The 26296-nt window shown below is 46.5% G+C and overlaps 1 protein-coding gene across 1 annotated transcript; it reads left to right on the top strand.

The window, feature by feature from the left end:
• Positions 1 to 57: 57 nt before the first annotated feature.
• Positions 58 to 24060, top strand: Pofut1 (protein O-fucosyltransferase 1). The gene is made up of 7 exons (XM_021639720.2): positions 58 to 280; positions 2399 to 2520; positions 6511 to 6693; positions 7779 to 7891; positions 15323 to 15515; positions 17518 to 17760; positions 21608 to 24060. The coding sequence occupies exons 1-7, from the start codon at positions 142 to 144 to the stop codon at positions 21794 to 21796; spliced, it is 1182 nt and encodes a 393-aa protein (XP_021495395.1). The 5' UTR covers positions 58 to 141; the 3' UTR covers positions 21797 to 24060.
• Positions 24061 to 26296: the final 2236 nt, after the last annotated feature.

Here is a 26296-nt window from a genome sequence, read left to right as displayed (position 1 = left end):
TCCCGCCCGCCCGCGGGCTAGAGCGGCCCAGCCGGCGCGCGGGCGGCGCGCGGGGAGCGCCGGGAGCGGGGCGGCTACTCGCGCCTCTCCTTTCCCCCTCCCCGCCTCCCGGCCGCCGCGCTCTGGGGCTCTGCCGCCGACATGGGCGCCGCCGCGTGGGCACCGCCACACCTGCTGCTGCGGGCGTTTTTCCTGCTGCTGTTGTTGCCGCTGCCGCTCCGGGGGCGGTCGGCGGGCTCCTGGGACCTGGCCGGTTACCTGCTCTACTGTCCTTGCATGGGTAAGGCCTCCGGAACCCTCTGCCTAAGTGGAGAAACTGAGGCCGGGGAGGCGGAGCCACTTCTCTGAGGCGCTCAGAGACGCCTTGTCAGGTCCAGGAGAGGCCTCCAGAGCCTGGCAGGGCATGCTCTTCGCTGCCTTAGTTGCATGGGTACAGAGGAGCCACCGGTGTTCAACTTGCCATTCGGGAGAAGTTAAGTGACTCATTCGAGGTCTAACCCGACTCAGACCAGTAAATGGAGTTTGTACGGCAAGACTTGCCCGCGCAGTCTCATGGCAATTCTTACATTCATTCAGCAAATAATTTACGTGGCACCTTTTTTTTTTTTCTTTTTCTTTTTCTTTTTTTTCTTTTTTTTTTGTCCCAGGCGCTGTCCTCTGTGCTAGTTACTGGTGGCTGAGACAGATAAACCTCATGCATACCCTTATAGGTCCTTCGTTTTAGGAAGACAGACAATTAAAAAAAAAAAGTTTTAAAAAAAATTTATGCATAATTCGGTACAAGATGATAAAAAAAAACTGAATAAAAAGTAACAAGAACACTTAAGAACCAGTCTAGGGTCGGTCATGGTGAGGCAAGCCTTTAATCCCAGCACTCAGAAGGCAGCAGAGGCAGGTGGATCTCTGTGAGTTTCAGGACAGCCAGGGCTACACAGAGAAACCCTGTCTGGGCGGGGGGGGGGGGGGGGGGGGAGGGAGTCGAGATGCAATTTGAATCAGGTAGTGAATCATCACTGTAAAATCCATTCCCTTCTTATAATCCTTCAGTGGCTTTTATATCTGATCAAGGCCATAATCTTGCAAGATTTGGCTCCACTCTGGTCCTCATAGCCCTTCTCCCTTGGCTCTCCAGCTACATGCACACTAACTGCTGTCTGTTCCTTGCAAACACAAAGGTCTATGAGTTATTCTTTCTTGGAACACCCTTCTCTAATTTCTTCCCTCTCCTTCTCATCCTTGAAGTCTCAACATAAGTGTCACCAAAGAGGACTCCATTGACCTTAGTCCATTACCCTAGTCACCCTATCATCAATTTTTTTTTCTTGAAATCATCAAAACCTATCAAAATGAATTTGTTTTCTTGTTTAGTGTCTTCTAACCTGAATTAGAACCGAGTACCTTGAGGGCAGAGGTCATAATCCTTCTTGATTTTATATTGTAACATCTAACATAATATCTGGCACACTGTGGCCTTACAATATTTGTGGAATGGATGGATATGGATCCCATATTGGTGATAGCCAAGTATGATTGCATACAACTTTAATCTCATCACTGGAAGCCAGAGGCAAGTGGATTTCTGTGAGTTTAAGGTCAGCCTGACTTACAGAGAGAGTTCCAGAGTAGCTCGGGCTCCAAAGTGAGACCCTGCCCTCCCCCCAAATCAGATAGACCTTTGTTAGAAGCATTCACAGGCTGAATAAACAGCCAATGCAAAAAGCCAAAAAAAGAAAAAAGACATTTGAGGGAAAATAACAAATGTAAATAGCCAAAGTGATGTTTATGGGTCAGTAGTAAAGTGTTTACCCAGCATTCATTGAGACCCTAGGTTAAATCCCCAGTACATAAATAAATACATAATCTGCTTTCACAGCTGTAATCCTAGCATGTAGGAGGTAGAGGCAGGAAGACTGTCATACATGTTCAATGACAGCCTGGTCTGCAGAGCAAGTTCCAGGAGAGCCAGGACTACATAGACCCTGCCTCAAAAAAAAAAGGGGGGGTAACTCAACTCCATGCTGAGAGCAAGAGAACTGTATAGGAGTTGCTTAAAGTATCTTAGCAAATGAGGCATCAGGATCACCCTCTTCATGTGCAAGTAAGTGGAGACAGGTCAAATGATGCTCCTGGCAAAGACAACAGGTAGAGTAGGGATTATACAACATATATCATGAGAGGAAATAGCATGGAACCTAGAGTGGCTGAGGCAGAAGGAACAGGATCTATGGAGCCTTGAATGTTATACCTGGGAGTCTAGACTTTCTCTTACATGCCAGGGTTAACTAGCTCACTTTGGTGACTTGGCCCTCCCCAGTCTTGGGTGCAGTCATTTGTGAGCCCTTCAAACACCGTGCCATTAGTGCCCCAGGCCACTCTACCCACAATGTACTGTTTCCAGGGCGCTTTGGGAACCAGGCCGATCACTTCTTGGGCTCCTTGGCATTTGCAAAGCTGCTGAACCGCACCTTGGCTGTACCTCCGTGGATTGAGTACCAGCATCACAAGCCTCCTTTCACCAATGTGAGTACTTCTGCTGACTTTGGCCCCTGTCAACCCTTCCCCGTGCTTGCTGACTTGCTTGACTCCAAGGCCTCTGGGTTTTTCTTCCACTCTGGGCTTGTCCTGTTCTTTACTTAAAATTTCCTTCCTTGAAATAGCAGGCCTTATTTTTTTGTGCTGGCACTGTTGAGCACTGCATGAGAATTAGCTTACCTTTCCCACAACTCATCCTGCAGGAAAACCCAGGTTTGGACAAATGAGGTAACTTGCCCAAGATTGTACAGCCTGTGCATAGTAGAACTTGAATTCAACCCCAAGGCTGTCTACTTTCAGAGACTGTGTCTTGAAACTAAACCCTCCATTTTCAGTCCCAATTCACTTTACCTTATATATAACCTATTGGTCAATAATAGGTGACAAGTTCTATTGTCAACTTTAAAAGAGAGATGGAGGCACAAGCTAGTTAATAGTATGTCGAAGGCTACCAGCACCAACAACAGTCTGGGTCCAGTGCTGCCTCATCCCATCAAGTGGCTCTCTGAGCATGTGTGTCCTCTGATACTTAGCTTGTTTTCTGTGTCTTCCAACAGTCCCGTGTTTCCTTTTGTTCACTGTGTGCCTAGAGACCTAGATGTAGGAACTAAATATTTAATGAATTGACTTTAAAAGTTTAATTAGTTATTAAAATTGTACTTAGCATGAACAAAACCCTGTACTTCATTCCAATGCCTTGTCTATATTCTCCTTTGCATGCATACCTCTTTTGGAGAGGCTTCCCCTTCCCTGCAGTGCTAGGGAATGTATCCAGGTCTTACGAATCCTAGGGAAATGTTTTACCACCAATCTGCATCCCTGTCTCTGAAAAGCTTACTGGTAGAAGCTAAAACTCAGACTGCAGCCTAACTCAGCCACTTCCTAATTGTATAGCCTGAGCAAACTACTTAACTTTTCTGTGCCTCCATCTCCTCATCTTTACAAGAACCTGTGGTGACTGGTTGCCTCTCATGATGAGGACTGATGGGTTACTGACAGTAAATATCTTGACTGTGCCTCATGCCTTCCTCTTAAGATCGGCTGAGCTCCTCAGTATACAGAGCCTAGCACACAGGAAGCTCTCAGCTTCTGCGATCCTCGGATCTGGCTCCTTTGGCTTCACTGATAGCTTCTAGCTTGCTGGCTTGCTGTATCCTTGCCTTCTCAGCCAAGTGTCATACTGAGTTTCCACTTTACTTCCTACGGGTTTCTCAGCCTGTCTCAAGTGAGCTTCCCCTTCCTAAAGTGATTGTTCTCACTGAGGTCACCAGGATCTCAGAATTGCCAAATCAAGGTTTATTTCTCAAGCTGTGTCTTACCTGACCACTCAATAGCTCCTGGTCCTATGAACCTCTCCTCTTCCTAAACTTCCCTCTTCCCCTGGCAGGACATTGGTGATTCCTGCTTCTGTCCTGACCTCAGCAAGGTACCATTTTTTTGTGCCTTGGTTGGGGCTCCTCTCTTCACCCATGGTTCTGCTGGTGTATGCCTTCCCTCTGTTTGGCATTAGCTCTGTGGCTCAGGTGAGTCAGATACGCTGATCCTTGTAAAAGGCTGAGTGCAGCACTAGCTCAGCATTCAGTGAACTACCACTGCTGCTGTTACCATTACCTCACTTTGCTGTGGGTTCCTATTGACTGGTGTGGCGATCACTATTCTTACACTTGCAGTATACCTCTGGTAGAGACTCCTGTCTAACCACACGCTCGTGTTTCTTACTCCTAGACACTCAAGTCTGCTAAGTTGTCACAGATATCACAGACTCAGAAAGCTGGAACTGAACTCACTATCTTTGCCCACAAACCTGTGTCACCATCTGCAATTCCAGCCTCAATATATTATCCCATCTCCATGTGGGGACCAAGCTGGGACCCTAGATTTCATCCTGAAAGCTCCTCCTGAATACACACTCAGCTCTCAAAGCCTCAACTTCACATTCTTTGGTATCTTGTACCTGTCTAGACCATTTCATCTTTCCCTTAGAGGTATGGGAGGTACGTACATATTACCTGCACACTTAATAAGCTGGGTGTGGTGGCTCTTGCCTATAATTATGGCCCTTAGGAGGCTGAAGTAGGAAGATTACTTTGAGCTTCAGTCCATCCTCAGCACATGGGAATATCTCCAAAAAAAAAAAAAATTTTTTTTTAATAAACCTAACCAATAAATAATACATTTGTGAACAAATAAATTCAAGTTCATTATAGTAACTTCACAATTCCTTTCCCTCTTCTAACGTTAACTAATCAGTGCATTCTCTCCTCTGCCAGCGTATCAGTTCTTCTCAAAAAGGCAAACCTTGCCAAGTGTGGTGATGAAGGCCTGTAAGTCTAGCACTTGGGGGCTGGGGCCATTCGGATCTACATGCAAGTACCAGACTAACTACAGCTATGTAGTGAGACCATAGCTCTAAAAATTTCTTTCTAGTTTCGGAAATGCTATTCCCAACTCCCATTGTCCCACACTTTTAGCTCGAGAGTATTCAATAGCACAGTAAAGGCCCTAAGAAGACCTGCTGCAGTAAAGAATCCATTTTAAAACAGAATTTCCTACATCTCTTCAACTCTGCCACCTTTTTACTGCACCTGATCTGTTGGGATATGGTTGAGAAAGCCTGACCTATGTGATAGAATCCAAATTTTGTTTCATGGTGTTCTAAGAGTATATTTAAATTAGTTTTCTTTTTGTTTTGTGGGCTTAGTTTGGAGCGGGGGGGAGGGTTGTTTTGTGGGGTTTTGTTTTTCAAGACAGAGTTTCTCTGTGTAGCCTTGGCTGGCCTGGAACTCACTCTGTAGACCGGGCTGGCCATGAACAGAGAAACACCTGCCTCTGCCTCCCAAGCACGGGGCTTAAAGGTGTGCGCCACCACTGCCTGGTGGGTTTAATTTTTTTGAGACATGCTCATGTAGCCCCGGCTGACCTCCAATTTGCTATATAGGTGTGAGTGACTTTGAATTCCTGATTAACCTGCCTCAACCTCTGAAGTGCCAGGATTATAGACATACATCAAAACTGGCTCAGAATTTTTTTACAAATCTAAAAATTTTGATGATGAATATAACCATCATCCATGAGCCCTCCAGACTAGAACACTAGAACCTCAGGAACACATTCTTGCTTCATCATTTCTATTTTTATTTTCCTTTCTTATTTTTATTTTCTGAGACAGAAGTTCATAAAGCCCAGGCTGGCCTCAAACTCCTGTTCTTTCACCACCGTCTCTGAGTGGTTGGATTACATGCATGCACCACTGTTCATGTTTTTCTGATGACACGCATGCCTGGCTTTTCTGTTAGGACAAGAAGCAAAGCATTGCTGGTAAAGTCGATGAGAAATTTGCTAACCCTGGGCTCTCTCCCCTGGAGGTAACTACCCTCATGGACTTTGTGACATGACTCCTGCTTCTTTTCCTGTGCTTCCACTGAGTCAGCGAATGTTGCTGTCCACAGCTCCTGTAGCAAGTCCCAGAGCCTCTTAGAATAAATACCTTCCACAGAAGGAGCATGTTCTGTGGGTATGGACCCCAAGTAGCTGCTTCAAAGCTGGCACTTCTACCAGCAGCCAGGTGCCAGGGGCTCATTTTCTACATGTTTCAATGCTGAGAGTTTACATTAAAATTCTGCTCTTATGAGAGCAGTGAAGCCATCACAGCCGCTGCCTACCTTCTTGTAACTATTGTGAGGGCACTCTTTGCTGAGAGGCGTTCATTACACCGCTTGCCGGGTGTTTTGAACTCCGCAGATGCTGCTGTTTGTTCTTGAGCTAGAAGATCGTTTATCTCAGTTTGTCTTTGTCTTAGCTTTGGTGTCCATTTGTGGCTGCTGTGATGGGGATGAAGCCTAACATCTATGCATCCTTGGCAGGCATTCCAACACTGAGGTCTATTCAAAGCCCAGTACAGGCCTCTCTTATCACATAGTCCGGATCTTGGCGTGTACAGTTTTTAGTAATGGGGGTGCCCTTCTTTTTCTCCTCTAGCTCCATGTGCCCTACCAGAAGTACTTCAAGCTGGAGCCTCTCCGAGCCTACCATCGAGTTATCAGCCTGGAGGACTTCATGGAAAAGCTGGCACCTACCCATTGGCCGCCCGAAAAACGGGTGGCATACTGTTTTGAGGTGGCGGCCCAGCGAAGTCCTGATAAGAAGACATGTCCCATGAAGGTAGATCCTGTTCTGTGTCCTCTCAGCCCTTGAGGCTTCATGGTAGCAGTATGTGGAGAAAGACGGGGGTGTGGTATGTTTCTGGCACTTGTTAGCAGTGTCACCTTTGGTACGCTGTGCTTCTTTGTGGTTTTGTTTCTAGCTGGCTCACTGAGAGTAGACCACACGTTAAGAGCACCTGGGAACTGAGGTGCTGCCAGTAATAGTGAGCAGTGCCTGCATGGCAGTCCCCATGTCAGCAGCTGGATGCATATTCACTCCTCTACTCCTCAGACTATGAGGGAGGTGCTGTTCATTTCCTCGTGGTATAGAGAAGACACAGCCAGCATGGTGTGACTTGGCTTATTGTCCGCTCTTAACCTGAGTGTTCTCCCACTTGTCAGCGTGTAGATGAGAAGCTTTCGTGGATAAGTAGTCGGCGTGTGCATTTCTGGCTCTCTGTAAATAGGACGCGGCCCAGTTCTCTTCTGGGACAAGGGGTTAAAAAGCTACATTTTGAGAACGGCTGTAGCTTGTGTCCCCCTGCACTGCCCTTACCAATTATCTGACCTTGGGCACAGATCTTAGCTTCTGTGAGTCTTAATTCCATCTTGTAAAGTAGTGTGCTGAATTAGCCTCTTAACGCTCTAGTTCACTGGATCCCAACCTATGGGTCACGACCCCTTTGGGGTCAAATGACTTTTATAGGGGTCACCTAAGACTCAGAAAACACAAATATACATTATAATTATAATTCAATGCAGTAGCAAAATCATTCTTGTGAAGTAGCAACAAAAGTAATTTTATGGTTGGGGGACACCACAACTTGAGGAACTGTATTAAAGAGTCACAGTGTTAGGAAGGTAGAGAGCCCCTGCTCTGGTTCATAGTTCTGGGACAGATTCCTTCAAACACTGCTGGAAGTCAAAACAGAAGCTCAAACCCTCTTCTCCGCCCCCAGCAGAGAGACCATTCTGTAAGAATGCTGTCCCAGGTGCCACAACATCTATCTCCCAAGGCCCCCTCTCTGCAGTTCTTTGGCCTCATCTCCAGGTAGCTTTCCCTCCTGTTGAGTAAGCTTTCCACCAACCACTCTCTTTCTGCAGGAAGGAAATCCTTTTGGGCCGTTCTGGGACCAGTTTCATGTGAGTTTCAATAAGTCGGAGCTGTTCACAGGCATTTCCTTCAGCACCTCCTACAAAGAACAATGGATCCAGAGGTACTTGGTGGGGATGGCAGTACTGGGTTTAGGAAGGCAGGGGCTAAGGAGAATCTAGCTCTTTCCTGGACCTTTCTCTCTCTACCCCACCCTCTTGTAAGAGACCAAAGGTGCAAGCACTGTGTTCCGTCTGTTGAACTTGGGATCCTGTGTGATCTGTTTGCATCTCATCGCCTGACACAGCGAGGATGTTGACCTGCCCTGAGGTTGAGCAAGAGTTTCTCGGCTGATAAGGGATGTCATAAAAAGAACATTGTTCAGTCACATGCACGTCGATTTCCTCCTCCAGGCGTGAGAATCGCTCTCCTGTTGTCTTCCTCTTAACAAGGTGAAAACTGGAAGCAGTGCCTGGAGAAGAGCTCAGGTGCAGACTGAGAAGTGATGTCACCCTCATAATTACTAGCTAGGCTTTATTAATTGTGTGCCATAGGCCGTATTTGAAAAATAGGTTAACAGGACACAGGCACAAGCTGTGAAATATTTATGGAGCGTCTGTCATGTGTGAGACACAGTATTCAGAAGCCAAAGGAGTATGTAAAAATGAGGACAGCCTGGCCCAGATCTTTGGAGAACCACAGTCTAGTCAGATTGATAAACCTTAATGGGGGAATCTGTCTTTGATGCTCTGGCACGGCAGCAAAAAGCCTGGGTTTAGATGTCAGAATGAAGGCTGCTCCAGACCTTGCCTAGCATGTATGAGACCTTAGGTATGTCCGTAGAACTACTCCACCACCACAAAAGAAGTCAGATTAAAAACCAAACATGGTGGCACTGGCCTTTACTCCCAGCAGTTGGGAGACAGAGGCAAGCAGATCTCTGAGTTTGAGGCCAGCCTGGTCTATAGAAAAAGTTACAGAACAGCCAGGGCTACACAGAGAAACCCTATCTTGGAGGGGAAAAAGGAGGAGGAGGAAGAAGAAGAAAGAGAAAGAAAGAAGGAGGAGGAGGAGAGGAAAAAGTACTCAGAGTAGGTTAAGGAATAAGAGGAACATGTAAATTGAGGGTGGTCATGCACTTAATTTAACATTTAGTAGGCCAGCAATAGACTTCAATGAAGACAGGTATGAACACTGTATGACTTCTGACCCAGCCTTGCCTCTTTCTTGGGAGACTGAGAAACCATTCCAGGTCTCTGGTTCCAGTTTCCACCTTGGTTTAATGGAAAGAGCACTAAAGTATTTGGTTCCTGTTATAAAAGTACATAGTACATAATAAGCAACCAGTTACTTGTCATTCACATGCTTCATTTTAATTATTATCTATAAGAAATTTCACAAAATGGCTGTTATTATCAGTTTCATCTTGAGAACGTTGGGGTTTAGTCTCAGGACCTGATACACATAGGTAAGCCCTCTACCACTGAACTACCCACTCTTTGAGTCCTCAGTTTTACAGAAGGAAGCTGAGCTCAATGAAGTTAAATGACCTATCTAAGTTGGTAGGGCTGTTGCATGGCCAGCTCAGCTCTGCATGTGAATCTTTAAAATAGTAAGAGCTAACACATATTTCATGCCTGTTATATACCACACTGTTCCTAAGTCTTGGTAGGTTTAAACTCAGGATTAATGAATCTTTGGGGCGGTATTGTCATCTACAATGAACATGTAAAACTGTAAAAGCAGAAAAGAGTGAAATCGCTTGCCCACAGTCGTGAAGCTTGAAGTAGCAGAGCTGTACAACCTAACTTTAAAAAACTCATTCCTTTTTTAAGACAGGGTTTTTCCCTGTAGCCCAGGCTTACCTCAAACTCACTGTGTAATCAAGAATGTCCCTGAACTTGTGATTCTCCCAACGCTGCCTCCCCAGGGCTGACATAACTAGGAAAGTAGAGCTACCACATCTGGCTAGCTGTGTAGCATTAAGTTGCCGTGCTTTTAGCTGCACTGTTTTTAGCCTGTTCTGTTCTGGAGCTTTTCTTTCCAGCTAGTAGAGGAGCCACTTAGGCTACTCCTCTGAGGATCTAATCTCCTTCATTGCTGATCCCAGATAGCACTTTGCCATTTGATCACCTGCTGGGTTCTCCGCCTTCACTCTGAGTGACAAGCAGCATTGCTTCGCTAGAAGGTAGACAGAGGGTAAAGATTTATCCCTGATAGCTCTCCTCAGCCTATTGGCTAAGGGTTTTAAAATAAGATTCATCTCCACTGATAATGTGTCAGGACAAAAATGCATCACCAACACTAAAAGCAGCACCGAAAGTATATCACAAAGAGCCTCACAAAGTACTGATCCTAACGGACAGAGATGGGGTGGTGCTCAGTGCATGGGCACATCAGCTGGGGAATATCACTCAAACATAGTCATTGTTCCACCATCTAGTTTGAGTTTGCCTAGTTGTAAGAACTATGTGATGAGCTGGAGAGATGAATCAGTGGTTAAAAGCACTGGCTGATCGTCCAGAGGTCCTGAGTTCAATTCCTACCAATCACATGGTGGCTCACAACAATCTATAATGGGATCTGATGCCCTTTTCTGTCTGATGCTCACTTTTGTCACGCAGGCATACATGCAAGTAGAATGCTCGTATGCATAAATAAATCAGTCTTTAAAAAAAAAAAAAAAAAAACTATGTGAGAACTTAAATTTGTGCTTATGGTCCAGTTTGGGGAGAAAGTCGATGATATAAAGGGGTAGTCTGAAGAAGTCAGAGTTCTCTAGGTAGCTGATAGTCAAACATTGCTCTGGGTGCCGGGGATTACGATAAGGCAGATGAGGCATCTTTTAGCTGCAGCTTTGGGCAATGCTGTATTGGGACCAAAACTCCAACACGTGAGCCTTTGAAAGGGATTTCACATCCAAAGTGCAATATACTGCTGCCCATTCTCCTAGGCTGCAGCCTCTCTGAGAAGACAGAGGTCGTTTGTGATTGCCAGGGCCTGTAGGGCTGAGTTGATGAGCTGAAGGCCAACCTGGAGTTCCCATGCAAAGAGCAGGAGAGAAAGTGTCCTTCCTTTCAGAGACTTTGAGAGCAGGACGTCCCTTGTTTGTGCCCCTGTGTCCTCGGTACTCAGCCTGGCATCATCTACTGGTCCCATAAATGTTTGCTGAGCCCAGAGGACCTCAGTAGCCAGGGTGTGACAGTGATTACCCTTGAGGTTGTTTAGGCCCAGTAGCAGGAAAGCCAGCCCTCCTTTGGAATACTGGCTGGGCTAAGACTGACCTAGAGTGAATGTCAGGTTAGCTGGTAGAGCTGGTCAGGTTTTCTTTGCAACCAAGACCCTCCTCCAGCTCTCTTTCTGATCCATTCTCAGACCTCACTGAGGGCAGTGAGCAGCTGAGTCTTGACCTCTTGTTTAATTGCCTTTTGAGCCACAGCTGATGTAGTCTTACTGGGACAGCTTTGTGCTGGCCCAGGTCCAAGGCACAGGGATAAACATTCCAAAATTGAAATTCACCAACGGTCAGTTCCAGGCTCTTCCCAAGAGAACAGGAAGGGCATAAATCCCAATTTATCCTAGTGAATCACCATCCATCAGCTCAGAAAACCTGTTTTCCTTTCAGAGGGCCCTGAGGGGACATCTAAAATGAGCTTAGCCTCAAGCCTGGCCCATAGTAGGGTTCTCAGGTACTATCAGTTTCTTCCTCCTCTTTCTACCCACTGCCATCAGCATGTCCTGATATTTTTATAAAGCCCCTGATCACTCACATTCAGTTCTAAAAATATTTACAGCACCTGCTGCCTGTGCTAGGAACTGCAGCTCAGAGAAGTAAGCCTCATATTCCCTTAGGAGGAGCAAAAAAATCAGAGTAAGATTTAGGAGTCAAGAACACAGCTAATAGGACTGGTTAAGAGCTCTGGCTGAGCCAGCATGGTGGTTTCCAACACTCAGGAGGCAGAGGCAGGTAATCTCTGTGAGTTCAAAGCCAGTCTGGTCTACATAATGAGTTCTAGGACAGCCAGAGCTACATAGTAAGACCATATCTCAAAAGGGGATTTAAAAAAAAAAAAAAAAAAAAAGCACTTGCTGCTCTTGCAAGGGACCCAGGTTCAATTTCCAGCTCCCACATCAGGCAGTTTACAGCTACCTGTCTAATTCTAGTTTTAGGAGACCTGGCACCTTCTGTCTTCCACGAGTACATGCAAACACATACATACACTCAGACACATGGCCATACACATAAATCTTTAAAAGTAAAAACTAAAACCACAGTGAAGCAGACGGCCTAAATGCAAACCCTGCCCCCCACCACCTCCCACCCTGTGCCTTGGCATGATATTCAGCCTCTTTGTTTCTTTTTTCGGTAAGATAATAGTAGGCACACTTTCCTCACGAGGCTTTTGTGGGATTAAATGAGTTTACGTAGATAAAGCAATTGATTTTCACATACTACGACTCAGTTCATTCTTGCCATGTATATACGTATAAACACAAACTTAACAGTGCAGCCAGCCAGGCATCATACAAAGCCATGTTGTGGAGGAACGCTTGCTGCTTCCAGGGCTTAGGCCTCTGACCAGTATCTGAGGAATTCATGGTGAAGAGACTGCTGGGCCACTGTCCTTAGTGTTTTCCAGTTCTGGCAGCACAGATGATGGCTGCTGAGCATGTCAGCATGCAGAGGACAAGGAGCTGAGCCTGGGAGTGGTTACCCATCTTCGGGCTTGGGAGGCATTTGCTGAATAATGTATTTGTGTCCATGTATAGAATGAGTGGCGGGTTCACTGCAGTTTGGCGGTGTAAATTGAGAATGGAACAGTCTCACCGGCCAACACAGGATTTACTCATGCAAACTGAAAAAGTTCAAGAGATGTCATCATGATCCTGTGATCTCCATGATCAAAATCGTTCAATCACCAAACATAAAATTAATTTGTGTTTGTTTGTTTGAGACAAGATCTCTCTGTAGCTCTGGCTGTCCTGGAACTCACTTTGTAGACCAGGCTGGCCTTGAACTCAGAGCCTGATGTGGAAGCTGGAAATTGAACCTGGGTCCCTTGCAAGAGCAGCAAGTGGTTTTGTTGTTGTTGTTGTTTTGTTTTGTTTTGTTTTGTTTTTGTTTTTGTTTGCCTCTGTCTCCTGAATGCTAGGGTTAAAGGCGTGAACCACCACGCATGGTGTAAAGCTAATTTTTTGAAAAGGTGAACTAGGTTATATGAGGCCCAGAATTTTGTAAGATCTTTCTGTATGCCAACCACTGCTCCAGAGGTCTTTCTTATATTTATTTAACCTTCTCAATAGCCCTCTAAATGGGTCTATTACCTAGCTTGACTGTGCTGATCATTGCATACAAAACATCATGCAGTATACCTTAAGTATGTAGCTGTTTTCTGATGGCCTTATGAGTTAAGGCTGTTCTCAGCACTGCTAACAAACAAGGAACTAAGGCATGGATGGATGGATGATGGATGGATGATGGGTGAATGATGGATGGATGATGGGTGGATGATGGATGGATGGACTTATACATGAAAACATGTCTTCAGGGAGAAAGAATAAAAGGAAAAGAGATAGTGAAGTAGGGCTTTCACTTAATGTTTTTCACTTACTCTGGGGTATGTGTGTGTGTCGGAGAACAACTAATGGAGTTAGTTTTTTCCTGCTTTCATGTGAATTTCAGGGAACCAACTTAGGGACTCAGGTTTGGTGGCAAGCACCTTTTTACCCTCTGAGCCATCTCACTAGCCCTAGATATGTATATTTTTTTAAACTCTGAAGCAAAATACAATATTAGCACCTGCTGATGTAGGCCACAGGCATATGAATTATTTTCCATATTTGTTTTAGGGTTTACAATATTCCATGGTATTTTTTTTTTTACAGTTTTAATTTTATTTTCATTACATTTATTCAATTGTTTGGAAGGGCAGCACACAGAGGACAACTTCCTGCAGTTGATTCTGTCCTTCTACCATGTGGGTCGTGGGAATTGAACTCAGGTCATATGACCTGGTTGGTAGGCACTTTTATCCCATGGGCCATTGTGCCAGCCCTTTTATTTGAAATATTTTTAGGTGATCGTAGATGCACATGCAGTTGTGATAAACAGTTTGGAGAGATCTTGTCAGGTACCTTGACTTCAGTATCCCAGCCAGGATTTTGACAGTGATGCTTATTCGAATTGCCTTATTATTATTATTATTTTTTTTTATTTTTTTTTTACTTATACACAACTTTGTCTATGTATGTGTATATTAGTTCTGTGTAATTTGTGTAGGTTTAAATATCCTGTACCACAGTTAAGATACTGAGTACTTCTTTCAATATAAATATCTTTATATTGCAAGTGTATTACTAAACCTGCCTCCCTAAATATATACCATCCCTGGCAGCCATTAGCCTCTTCTCCATTTTGCCCTTTCAAAAGTATATAAATGGAATCATAGAGTGTGTGCACTGTTGGGACTGGTTCATGATGTGGATATGGTATTGTTTCTATTTGGGTTGTTTCTGATTTAGGGCAGCTAGAATAACACTGCTGTGAACATTAGTGTACGTGTTTGTGTGTGAATACAAGTTTTCATTGCCCTGGTAAGTACCCACAAGTGCCATCACTGGGTCACATTATAATTGCATGTCTGATTTCATGAGAAACTAACTGCAACCTTTCCAGAGTGGTTTTGCCTAGTTTGTAATATCTAGAAGGGATTTCAGTGGGTAGGGCAGATATTTGGATGCTGAAGTCTGGAGTCAGAAAGTGCATTCTGAGTTCCTGAGTAGCAAAGAGCTTTATATTTCTACACTGGAGTCTGGGTTGAGCTGAGGAGGAAACACAGATTTACTTTGGCTTACTGAGCCTTCATGTGCTCCAAGCACTGGTTGTGGCACACAGAAAGCACTGCCACTGGAGCCTGGTCTAGCAGAAGAGAAGATGTATGTGGAAAGACTGTAGAAAGGATTTTGTGTAGTGGGAAAGAGTCTTGAGAGGGTGTGCTGGGATTATCTGCAGACCTTTGGTATACCTCATGAGGGTAGAGACCAGGCTGGCCTCATTCTTCTGGGTCCTGACATAGACAGTCAGTATTTGCTGAGTATTGAGTGACTGGCCTAATCCCATGTGCACAGTCCCTATGAGTGGGACCAACATTGTCTGTGTAAGCAGCTTCACGTCTCAGTCCCGCCATGTGGGTAAAAGGGCAAGGCTGGCTCCAGACACCCCACCCTGAAATGAACTGCCACACCACAGATTGGAAGCCAGCATGATATATAAAATGTTGGAATGCTCTACTGTAAATTTTTAATTGTTAAACAAGCAAAGAAGGTTGTAAATTCCATGTGGCGGGAACAGTATTGCATATTGTGCCTGCTGTCTCCACCAAGGTTTCTTATCAGCCCGTTGAGATTTCACAACCTTTGTGTCTCTTGCATGTTATAGGGGCCTCCCACAGGGTCTCTGGGGCATGGTGCAATGCCATTTTTTTCCCCCGTAGGGGTGGCAGCAGGGCTCTTTGTGCATTCTGTGTGACTTCCCCTTTTTCCATCTTATACCTAGATTTCCTCCAAAGGAACATCCAGTGCTCGCACTGCCAGGTGCCCCAGCACAGTTCCCCGTCCTGGAGGAACACAGGGAACTCCAGAAGTATATGGTGTGGTCTGATGAGATGGTGAGCACAGGAGAGGCCCAGATCAGCACCCACCTCATCCGCCCCTATGTGGGCATTCATCTTCGAATTGGCTCCGACTGGGTAACTTCCTCTTCCTCTCTCTGGCTGACATTTGCCTAAGCAGAACCCAAGCCTGTAGTGATTGGTGGGAAGTCTCAGCCTAGAGCAGAGACAGCTAACTCCACCAAGTCTGGATTATATCTCATGATCTCACCACTGCAGCACACATCAGAATTGTCTATCTAGAACACCTGCTGGAAAGCTAGCATTCAGCAGCTGCCGTTTGTACCCTTGTGTTTGCAGATGTGTAAACTGAGGCATTAAGTCAGATCCCAAGCTAGGTAAAAAGCTAGAAGAGGAGCTCTTGGCCCAGGACTCCTCTGCGTTAGTTCAGTGGTTAGCCAGTAGATTGCTGTTAAAAGTGAACTGTGGAGCCTGTGTGGTGGTGCACACCTTTAACCTCAATGCTCAGGAGTTAGATTCAGGCAGATTTCTGAGTCTGAGGCCAGTCAGGGATGCAACGACAGGTGGATCTCTGTGAGTTTGAGGGCAGCCTGGTCTACAGAGCAAATTTCAAACCCTGTCTTGGGGGTGTGAGGGAGAAAGGGAGGGGACCATCGCAACCAAGTGGCACTCCTCAAAAGTGACAGTGTTGTCATCCTCCCAGGATTTAGAGTCTGTGTCAGTATGTAAAAACCTCATCAGATTATCATTCGTGCAAAACATCAGAACCAACATGGACAGTCTCTTTCACTTACCTAGGGAGATAAATAGATGTGTTAAAAGATGCACGTAATTGAAGAGTGAAAAATTCTGAAGCAAAAATTTGGTGATGTTCATTAACAAGACTGGGAGCTGAGTGGTAGAGCATCTGCTTAGTGTAGACAAGGCTGGAGTCTTACTCCCATCACCACACACGTGAGTGGTAATTGATGGGGTAGTCTCACAGTTGGCCCCTAGACTCTCCCTAGACCCTCCATAAAGAAAAGGATCCAGGCTCATGATATTTTGTGAATGATCTGAGTCATATTCATACATGTGTAAGAAGTAGCCCGCCTCTGTGCTTTCCTGGAACATAGAAAGATATAAAATGCTCAAGACTGGGGATGTAGCTGAGTGGTAGAGCATTTGCTTAGCATGCACAAAGCTCTGGGTTCCATCCTAGCACTACCAAACAGTGTGTGCCTGTACAAGTGCACACACATGCACACGGGTGTGGGTGTGTGTTATGCTTTTTTAAAAAATAAATGTAACCTAAACCAATACCAAATCCAGATAAAATCTCTTCATTGATAATCATAGAAGTGCAGATCCAAAGTGAAACATTAACAAGCAAAGCCTATTCCAGGAATTAAATTCACTGTCTTAATACCCCAAGAAGAAAAACATGCAGTCATCTCATTAGAGGGTAAGAAAGCTTGATAAAAGTCAGGTGCATGAGAAGAACTCACAACTGGTCAAAAATAGCCTGGACCCACCTTAGCCAGATAAAGCCTATCTCTGGAACCCATAGCAAACATGTGCCTCAGGGGAGTGATGACAAGTCCCAGGAATCAGATAAGCCTTCCTTATCAGCAGTGCTGAACGCCACTCAAGTCCCAGATCACAAAGAGCAGAAAAATGCTCTGCAGCCCCACTCAGAAATAACCAGTGTTGTGGTTCTATTATGGACCTGTCCCCAGTGTCTTGTGTAGCCCAGTTGGCCTTAAACTCACTGTGTAGCCAAGGTTTGCCTTAAAACCTCTTGATCCTGCCTCCTCCACCTCCCAGGTGCTGAGATTACAGACCAACCTCCCCCGTCCCTTAATGCTATTAATACGTATATAGTAAGGTATAGGAGTGTTGCTCAGTGGTAGAACATTTACTTAGCATGCACAAAGCCCTGGGTTTAATACACACACACACACACACACACACACACACACACACACACACACACACGCGAACGCGCGCGCACGCGCAGAATACAAGAGAGTGCTGGAGTGCTAGGCACCTCTATAGCCCGTTTTCATTTACTGATCCCTGTGCTGGGGTTTCAAGACAGCTTCTTCTCTAACTCTGCACCCTCCACTCCTCCCTGCAGAAGAATGCCTGTGCCATGCTGAAAGATGGGACTGCAGGATCACACTTCATGGCTTCCCCTCAGTGTGTGGGCTACAGCCGCAGCACAGCAATCCCCCTCACCACGACCATGTGCCTCCCTGATCTAAAGGAAATCCAGCGGGCTGTGAGGCTTTGGGTGAAGGCGGTGAATGCCAGGTCGGTCTACATCGCCACAGACTCCGAGAGCTATGTGCCAGAGATCCAGCAGCTCTTCAGAGAGAAGGTATGCTTGGCCCAGAGGGAGCAGAGCAGGAGGGAATAGAGACAAGGGAGCGAGGGGTAGCTAGTCCCACAACGCTAGTACCTGCTTCTTGACCCCTCCCCCACCAGCCCTTTGCCTCTCTGATTCCTAACATCTCTAGACGTTTTTTCTAGATTCATCCCACTCCAGGAGCTCATGAGTCCCTACTTGAGCATCCCATGGCTCTTTCTTTCCTTGAGGCTTCACATACAACTAATGTAGATCACATACAACTAATGTAGACCTACTCTTCTTTTCTGTGGGGTTTATCTTGGTACTTTGACTTCTAGAGGCTGTCGCCTGTCTCTCATTACAGTGTCCAGGTCAGTGCCTGACACACAGTGCCGATGTTTTGTTGAATAAGGACATCGTGAACTCTAAGATGGGATCCACAATAGATGAGCCATTAAGAGCATATACTCTGTTTTATGTTGTTGTTATTGTTGTTTTGGTTTGGTTTCGTTTTATTTTTGAGACAGGGTCAGGTCTCATGTAGCCTGGACTGGCTAAAAAACAGAATATGTAGCTGAGGATGACCTTGAACAGGATCCTGATCATCTTGCCTCATCCAAGTGCTGGGCGACAGGCCTGCACCGTCACACCCGGCTTGAGACTTAAATTCTCCTCGTGCAGCCTTGCAAACGTAATCTGACCCCTCTGTGCTTATGTTTCCTCATCAATAGAGTGGGACCAAAGAGCACCTGTCTCTCACATCAATTGTAGAGATGTTTTCATAAAGAAATTATGACATTTCCCAGTATAAAGCAATGCTCACTAAGTTAACGTTCATTAGTACCAGAAATGAAGGGGAAGATCTTTTGTGCTTAGTGACATTTTCAGGAAGTGCTGCCCAGCAGCAGAACTTGCTTGGTGGATGTTTACAGTATCAAGGAGCATCTGGTGAAGAGTGAGTATGTCTCTGTGTGGTGGTGGCTGAGTGACTACTGAGCATTCAGGAGACCAGAGAGACTGAGAACCTCAGATGCCGGCAGGCCTAAGAAGAAGACAGTGGAAACATTTTTTAAAAAATATGTGACCAAAATAATTTAGAGGCTATAAAGGACTTATGTAAAGGTGTTTCCAAGTTTGGCCAAGGACTCTGACATTTAGAAATAGATAGGTGGATGTTTATTTTATTAATATGAATATTTAAAATCAAGGGGGAAAGGCAGACATTGGGAGCCACTGGCCTTATGTCATAGGCCACCTTTCTGTCCTTCTACGTGTTCCATCCCCTGAAAAAAAAGGGACCCCACCATCGAGGAAGTGAGGGCTCAGTGCCTTCTGGTCTGCCCTGCCCATTTCCTAGATAGAAAATCAGCCGAGAGGCCTCAGGGCCCTCTCACTCTACCCCTGCATGCTGTAGATGAGGAAGTCTATCCAGAAGGGGCAGAATTAACTAAGAGGTCCCAGAGCCCATTGTGTCTGGAGTGACAGAGCAGGTAAGTTTAGGGAGTAGGTGGGATTGTTTGGGGACTTTTGGCCAAGGTTAAAATGATAGTGTCTTTAACAAGTCAGGCAGCAAGGCTCTTAATGTCAGAAAGTTTGGCCAAAGAGCAGAGCACTTCAGGCAACTCTGCCCACCTCCTCACCTGCACGGAGCTGAAGCATGGAGAGTCCCAGGGGGTTTTCATGAGCTTTAGGGTTGATGCACTGGCTGGTTAGGCCTTGAGCCTCTTGATGTTGCCTACTTTCTGTTCCTGTGCTGGTGTTCCTGCCCCACCCCCACTCCTCAGCCCCATTTCCCGTGACCTCGCATTTTACTCTCCTCTCCTTTTTGAAGGTGAGGGTGTGTGTGTGTGTGTGTGTGTGTGTGTGTGTGTGTGTGTGTTATGTCCACACACATGTACAAATTTGTTGTGGGGTGGGTCAGAGGACAACTTCAGGTACCATTTACCTTTTGTTTTAAACAAGATCTCTCGCTGGTCTAAAACTCATCAAGTAGGCCAAACTGCCTAGATGGCAAGCCCCAGGAACTGCCTATCTCCTTTCCCAGTGCTGGGGTTTTGAGCACACACCAATAGGCTAGCTTACTTTAAAAAAAAAAAAAAAAAAAAAAAAAAAGCCAACAGAGTCTCACTGTGTAGCTGTGGCTGGCTTTGACCTCAAGGAGCTCTGCCTGCTTCTGCCTCCTAAGTGCTGGGGCTAAAGGCACCAAGCATGTCAGCACTGATTTTTATTTTTAAATATACATTCTGTGGATCCAACTAGGTATTTTTTCTGACAGAGCAACCTTGCCAGCCCGGCTAGCAAGCGAAGCTTCGTACCATTAAGCTGGGAACCCAATGAGTGAGATGTGGTCCTGCCTTCAGGGTCACGTCCTAGACTGGAAGAAGACTCTGTGGGTCGGCACACGGGAGCCAGGACAGGGCTCATCCAACCCGTGTTCCCTGAGACTGAGCAGAGCAATGCAGGTCCAGCCCAGGTGCAGCCAGGCACAGTGCTAACAGAAGGCCCGAGGAGTATGAGTTAGAAATAGCCATGTGCTTCAAGTGGAGATGGTGGGCTCCAAGAGTAGAGCACAGGGCACTGACCTGGTGGCCATTAGGAAGGGCTTCCCCAAAGTGTGCCACCCAGTTTGAGAAACGAAGGGTTAGCAGAGTTAGCCAGGTCAGAAGAGGTTTAGTTGTCTTAGCTAGATGCTATGACAAAACACTGCGGCCAAAAGTAAGTTGAGGAGAAAGTACTTGGCGCACTCTTCCACATCACTCTTGATCACTGAAGGACGTCAGGACGGGAACCCAAAACATGGCAGGAACCTGGAGGCAGGAGCTGATGCAGAGGCCATGGCTTGCTCAGCCTGCTTTCTTATTAGAACCCAAGACCACCAGCCCAGGGAGGGCGCCGCCCAAAATGGGCTGAGCCCTCCCACATCAGTCACTAATGCCTACAGCCCGAGGAGGCATTTTGGAGGTATTTTCTCAACTGAGGCTCCAAGCCTCTTCTCTGATGACTCTAGCATGTGTCAACTTTACATAAAACTAGCCAGCACACCCCATAAAGAGCAGAATGTGTAAAGGTCCTAAGGAGAAACTAGAGAGAGGGAGTTTGGCAGATAGCATCTGGAGTTCTAAGGACTGGGTGATTGGAAAGCCAGCCTCAGCAGGCCTTATCAGGTACATGGATGATTTGCCATCCTTATCAAAAGATCTGTAGGGTGCCTGTAAAGGGTATGCAGTTTGGATAGCAACAGGGATGTGGGTGTCTCAGAAGTTTCTTATGGCAGTTCTGTAGTGACCAGACCAAGAAAGGCAGTAAGGGACATCGAAGAGTCCATTGAGGTCAGTCAGGCCCAAGGAGAGGTAGGCCTTTACAGGAAGTGACTGAGGTCTCCTAGGTTGATAGATTGGAAAGGACATGGGGTCTAGAGGACTACTAGAAAGAGGAGGGCATCCAGGCAGCAGGATGAGGTGGCTGCATGCTCCTCACTCCCTTCTCCAGCTTGAGGGAAGCCAAGCAGACAGCACATGAGCTAGCTTGAAGGGCTTCTTGGGAAGATTGATGCTGGGAGTGGAATCCAGGACCCTGTGCCTGCTGCGGTCATACTGTATACATGAGTACACCTCCAAGCCTGGGAAACCTTTGAACGAGTCGTGAGTTGTAGGAAAAACAGGAAGGACACCAGCAAGAGCGGTGTTGAGGGAGCTGGGCTGGAGACAGGGCTCAAGTATGCATGCTTCGAAGACAGCAGCCCACATCTTTCGCCACCCCAATCTTTTTGTTTGATACATCAGCCAGGAGAGGAATGTTAAGAGTGTGGCCTGTTGGCCTTGGCTCATCTGACCTTGGCCTGAGGCACCTGCTAATGCTCTTATCTTCCTCCCTACAGGTGAAGGTCGTGAGCCTGAAGCCTGAGGTGGCCCAGATCGACCTGTACATCCTTGGTCAGGCTGACCACTTCATTGGAAACTGTGTCTCCTCATTCACTGCCTTTGTGAAGCGGGAGCGGGACTTGCATGGGAGGCAGTCATCCTTTTTTGGCATGGACAGACCCTCTCAGCTTCGGGATGAATTTTGATCCCATCTGCAGCCCCCCAGCCAGGCTTGGCAGCTAAAGCTGCTCCTGGGACTGCAAGCTCCTTTTCTCTCCTGCCAGAGAAGGAGAACAGTACCATCGACTTCCTAAAAGAGAAGGCATTCCATCCCAGCTGCGGGCTCCCATACTCCACAGCCAGAGCTACTCTCAGCTGCGTGTGCTTCCAGCAAACACACATCCAAAGCAGCCCTCCTCTTGCCTGGGGCTTGCCCTGCTCTGAGTGCCTGCATCCGTGAACTCTCTCTCAAGCAGTTACTTTATAAAGAGGAAGGAGTGAAATTAAATGATCTCTTACAGCCCAGGCTGGCCCGAACTCCTGGTCCCACTGCCTCTACCTCCTAAGTGCTGAGATTACAGGTGTCTACTAGGACACCCTGCTGATCTCTGTAGTTTTGATGCAAAGCCATGACTACTGAAAACTCCCTTGTTTTTAAAAGTCAGTGGAGTCCATTAGCACAGATACTTAAAGTGACCTTATAAATGCAGACAAAGCCAAGGAGCAGGTGGTCCTATTGGCCACTTTTCCAGTGAACCCCTAAAGGACCCTCAGATTCATCCCCACTGCCAGGCCCAACCACCATCATCCCTTGGCTCCTCTGTTGTGAGCACTGCAGCAGCTGTTAACAGTGCTTGTTAACTGTTAACAAGAGCATGTTGTGCAGTGCTCCAGGGGCATGTAAGTGCTCACACAGCAGGTGATGGTGTTAGGGCCTCTGCACCATCACTGTGGCACTGGCAGGGTGCTCTGAAGGCTGCTGCTGTCTCTAAGATCTTCCCAGCCTCTGCCCTGTGCTCGCAGCCCTCACATCAGCTCTTCCCCAAGGACATTCAGCCAAGCCTCTGACATATCCATGCATAGAGGCCCTGTGAAGCCCCCGCTGGAAGCAGCCTTTGCCCTGTCAGCCAGTGCACTGCCTTCTGACGCTGCAGTTCTCATTCCCAAGAGGTGAGTTCTAGGTGGTTGATCAGGTGGTTCTGTATCCTGCCTGCACAGGGACTTGTAGAGGCTGTGGCCCCTGTGGGTAGCCATGCAGACCATCCTGATTGGCACAGTATTGTTGAAGAGCTGGTATTGGGGCTCTTGCCTGTGGCAAGCACTGTACTCTTTGCCCCAGTTTCTCCCCTGTAGGTATTGAAGCTAACAGACTATAAGCTTCATGTCAGCTAGTCCGCTTTGTAAATCTGAAAGAGACCAAGACCCCTATGTGGCCATTGTGGAATTTAAGTGCTGCTTATTGCCAAATCCCCCAGAGCAGGCCTATGCCTTACTGGCATCCTTTTGTTTAGTTTGCCCCTAGTATTATCCTTCTCTTTCTGACAAAAAAAAAAAAAAGTGAATGTTCAGAGAATTATGCTTCCAGGGCTGCACAGCTGTGGGTGGTAAGCCAGACCTGACCTTCCAGAAGTCAGTTCTCTCAGCCACTTAGCTCCGTGTGTTGCCTCCCAGGACACCCTGTGCACAGGAGGACACTAGGGAAATGATGGGTCACCTGGCGGCTGCTGCATACCTGCTGTTAGCTTCTGCTGCCAGGTCTAGGAGGAAGAGACACCGGAAACAGGAAGCCCACCAGTACCTTCCGGTTAGTTACCTGATTTCATTCAGCAGATGTTTACTGATCATCTACTGTGTGCTAGGGAGAAGGGATGCAGCAGAGAAAGCTCAAAGGATTGGGGTTGTATTCAGAAAGGAAGACTGTGGACGGGAAGTGCTGTGAAGAAAGCCAGGGATATGGGCACAGGGAACTTACTCAGCTAAGGAGTCCACACATTTCCTGGCAACAAGCATGGCATGTGCCAAGGCCCTGGGGCAGGAAGGGGCCATAGCAAAGGATCAGCAAGGCAGTGAGGGAGCAGCAGTAGATGAGCAGAGAGGTGACATCTCATAGATTAACTTTGTTTGGGGCCACAGGGCCTTTCTCCACAGGTTCTGGACCGAAGTGGGAGATGTGGCCTGTGTTTATGAGTCCCTGTACCTGGTACTTGGGGAGGAAGTAGGAGAGAGGAGGAGTAAAGCAGAGGCTGGTGCTGGCTGTAGGCAAGAGGCCAGGCCAGGCCATCACGCCTGATGTGGGAAAAGAGATTACATTCTGAGTATATCATGTTATTTTTGTAATTCAATCTTTTTTTAAAGATAGCAATCTACATAACCATGCAGTATATACCATTTAATGTCTTGGGTTTTTACTTAACTGTACATCAAATTTTCCCTGAATTGCTGAATAAATGCTTGTAATTATATAAACGTCCACTGAGGGCTGTTCCATAGTTTGTGATTCACCTTCTCTAAAATAATTTCCCAGCTTTTACTATTTTGATTGTTTTGTTTGTTTGTTTGTTTGTTTAGAGACAGGTTTTTTCGGGTAGGGCTGTCCTAGAATTAACTCTATAGACCAGGCTATCCTGTAGCTCAGAAATCGCCTACCTCTGTCTCCTGAGTGCTGGAATTAAAGGCATGTGCCACGAATGCCCAGCTACTATTGTATTTGAAAACTGCTACCTACAAAGATTTTTCTTTACTTCAGATATAAATTGTGATAAATTTCTAGAAGTGAATTTGTTCACTGCAAGAATTTATATCACAACTATGCTCAGAAATTGTGAATTTAAAAAACTGAGCTCATTCCTCATGGGCTTGGCTGGGGCCCAGGATCCCAGCTCAGTTTCTGTCTCTGTCCAAGCCTGCTTCCATCAGCTCCTACAAGCCCATTCATGCCAATGGCACTGCCTGAAAAATGCCCTGCATACTAATCTCCCAATAGGAGTCTGCCTGGGGAACCCAAATAGTGGTCCTTGTCAAACACCATTAGTAGCAGCACCCTTCCCCAAATGCACCCGCTTTCCCTTTCTTTCTTTCTTTCTTTCTTTCTTTCTTTCTTTCTTTCTTTCTTTCCCTCTCTCTCTCTTTCTCTCTCTCTCTCTCTCTCTCGTACCTGTCACCCTGCACCAGCAGAGTTTACGAATTTACTGTTCATATGTTGGTGATTTGCCCTCCCATCAAAATATAAGTTCTGTAAAGGCAGGGGCAGGTTTGGTTTACATGCCTTGAATTCCATGGCCTGGTCGCCATAGCCACGTGGCAAGCTCCTCCATGGTCAGCAAGCTCCTCCAGGTCAACTCTGCAAGATCTGAGACTGTGACTTGCTGAGACCATGTGACTGATTTGTGGCACTTGGTTCTAGACCTGACTTGTCATGACCGAATTCCTGTAGGCCGCTCACTGTGTTTTGTGGATCTTGAGGTTTTTCTTCCATGTCTGGAGGCCAGGGGATCAGATTATGTTTTTAGTTTTATCTGCATAGCTTTGGAATCGACCTGACTTGGGGAGTGGGGAATGAGGAAATGACCAAGACACGTACAGAAAGGCAGGCATCATGTGGGCTGGAGTTGGGAGATGTGGGGGTCTGGTGGAGAAACACCATGTGTTTCTTTAAATCGTGGCGCAGGGTCGGGGCTGGTTGATCTTCGGGCATCTCTGTAGGGAAGCAGTCTCTGGCTGCAGTCTTTGGGGAGGAGGAAGCTGGGGTTGACACTTTATGCACACACTGTCATCACCCCTGCTCAGACCAGGGAAAACCCTTGCCATTCCTCTGAGCCTAGCCCAGGGAAAGCCTGTCACTTCCAGAGTCTGAGGCATCGTCTTTCTCACAGCCCTGCTCATTCATACAAGTGTGCACAAGCTCCCAATATTTATCCAAATTGCTAATAAAAACATCAACATCGTTCTCAGCTATTTTGTGGGTCTGTCAGAGTTGGGTCTTGTCTATGAATTTCTTTGTTTCTGTCCCTCTGTTCTCCAGACTGCCTGTCACTCATTACCTCTCCCCCAAACTGTTACGTTTGCACCTAGGGCACGAGCTAAGCAAGAGCTCTCCCAGTGTGGTGGTTTGAACGAGAATCTTCCCACAGGCTCAGATGTTTGAATACTTTGTTCCCAGCTGGTGGAGCTGTTTGGGTAGATTCTGGGGGTCTGTTCTTGCTGGAAGAAGTATGTCACAGGGGGTGGGCTTTTGAGATTTTTAAGTTTGTTGTTTTTTGCTTCCTGCTTCAAGATGTGAGCATTCAGCATCCAGTTCAAGCCTGCTGCTTTCTGTCATGCTGCCATAATGGGCTCTTACTCCTCTGGAACCATAACCCCAAACAAACATTTCCTTCTGTAAGTTGCCTGGGCTATGATGTTTTATCACAGCAACAGAAAAGTAACTAATACACCCACTGGGCTCCACCCCAGCCTTCTTAATTGCCACAGCCAAGGGCATAGCTATGTGCCTGCCACAGTGTGAACTCTGTGGTGGGTTTGAATAGGAATGGCCCCCATAGACTCCTGTGTGATTGCTTGGCTCATTGGGAGTGTTACTATTAGGAGGTGTGGCCTTGTTGAAGGAAGTGTGTCACTGCAGGGGAGGGTTTTGAGGTCTCATATATGCTCAACTTCCACCCAGTGTGGCACACTGTCTCCTCCTGCTGCATGTGTACAAGATGTAG

This window comes from Meriones unguiculatus, chromosome 4 (assembly GCF_030254825.1).
Source record: "Meriones unguiculatus strain TT.TT164.6M chromosome 4, Bangor_MerUng_6.1, whole genome shotgun sequence".
In the NCBI taxonomy this organism is placed as follows: Eukaryota; Metazoa; Chordata; class Mammalia; order Rodentia; family Muridae; genus Meriones; species Meriones unguiculatus.
This window is presented reverse-complemented; position numbering and strand designations above follow the sequence as displayed.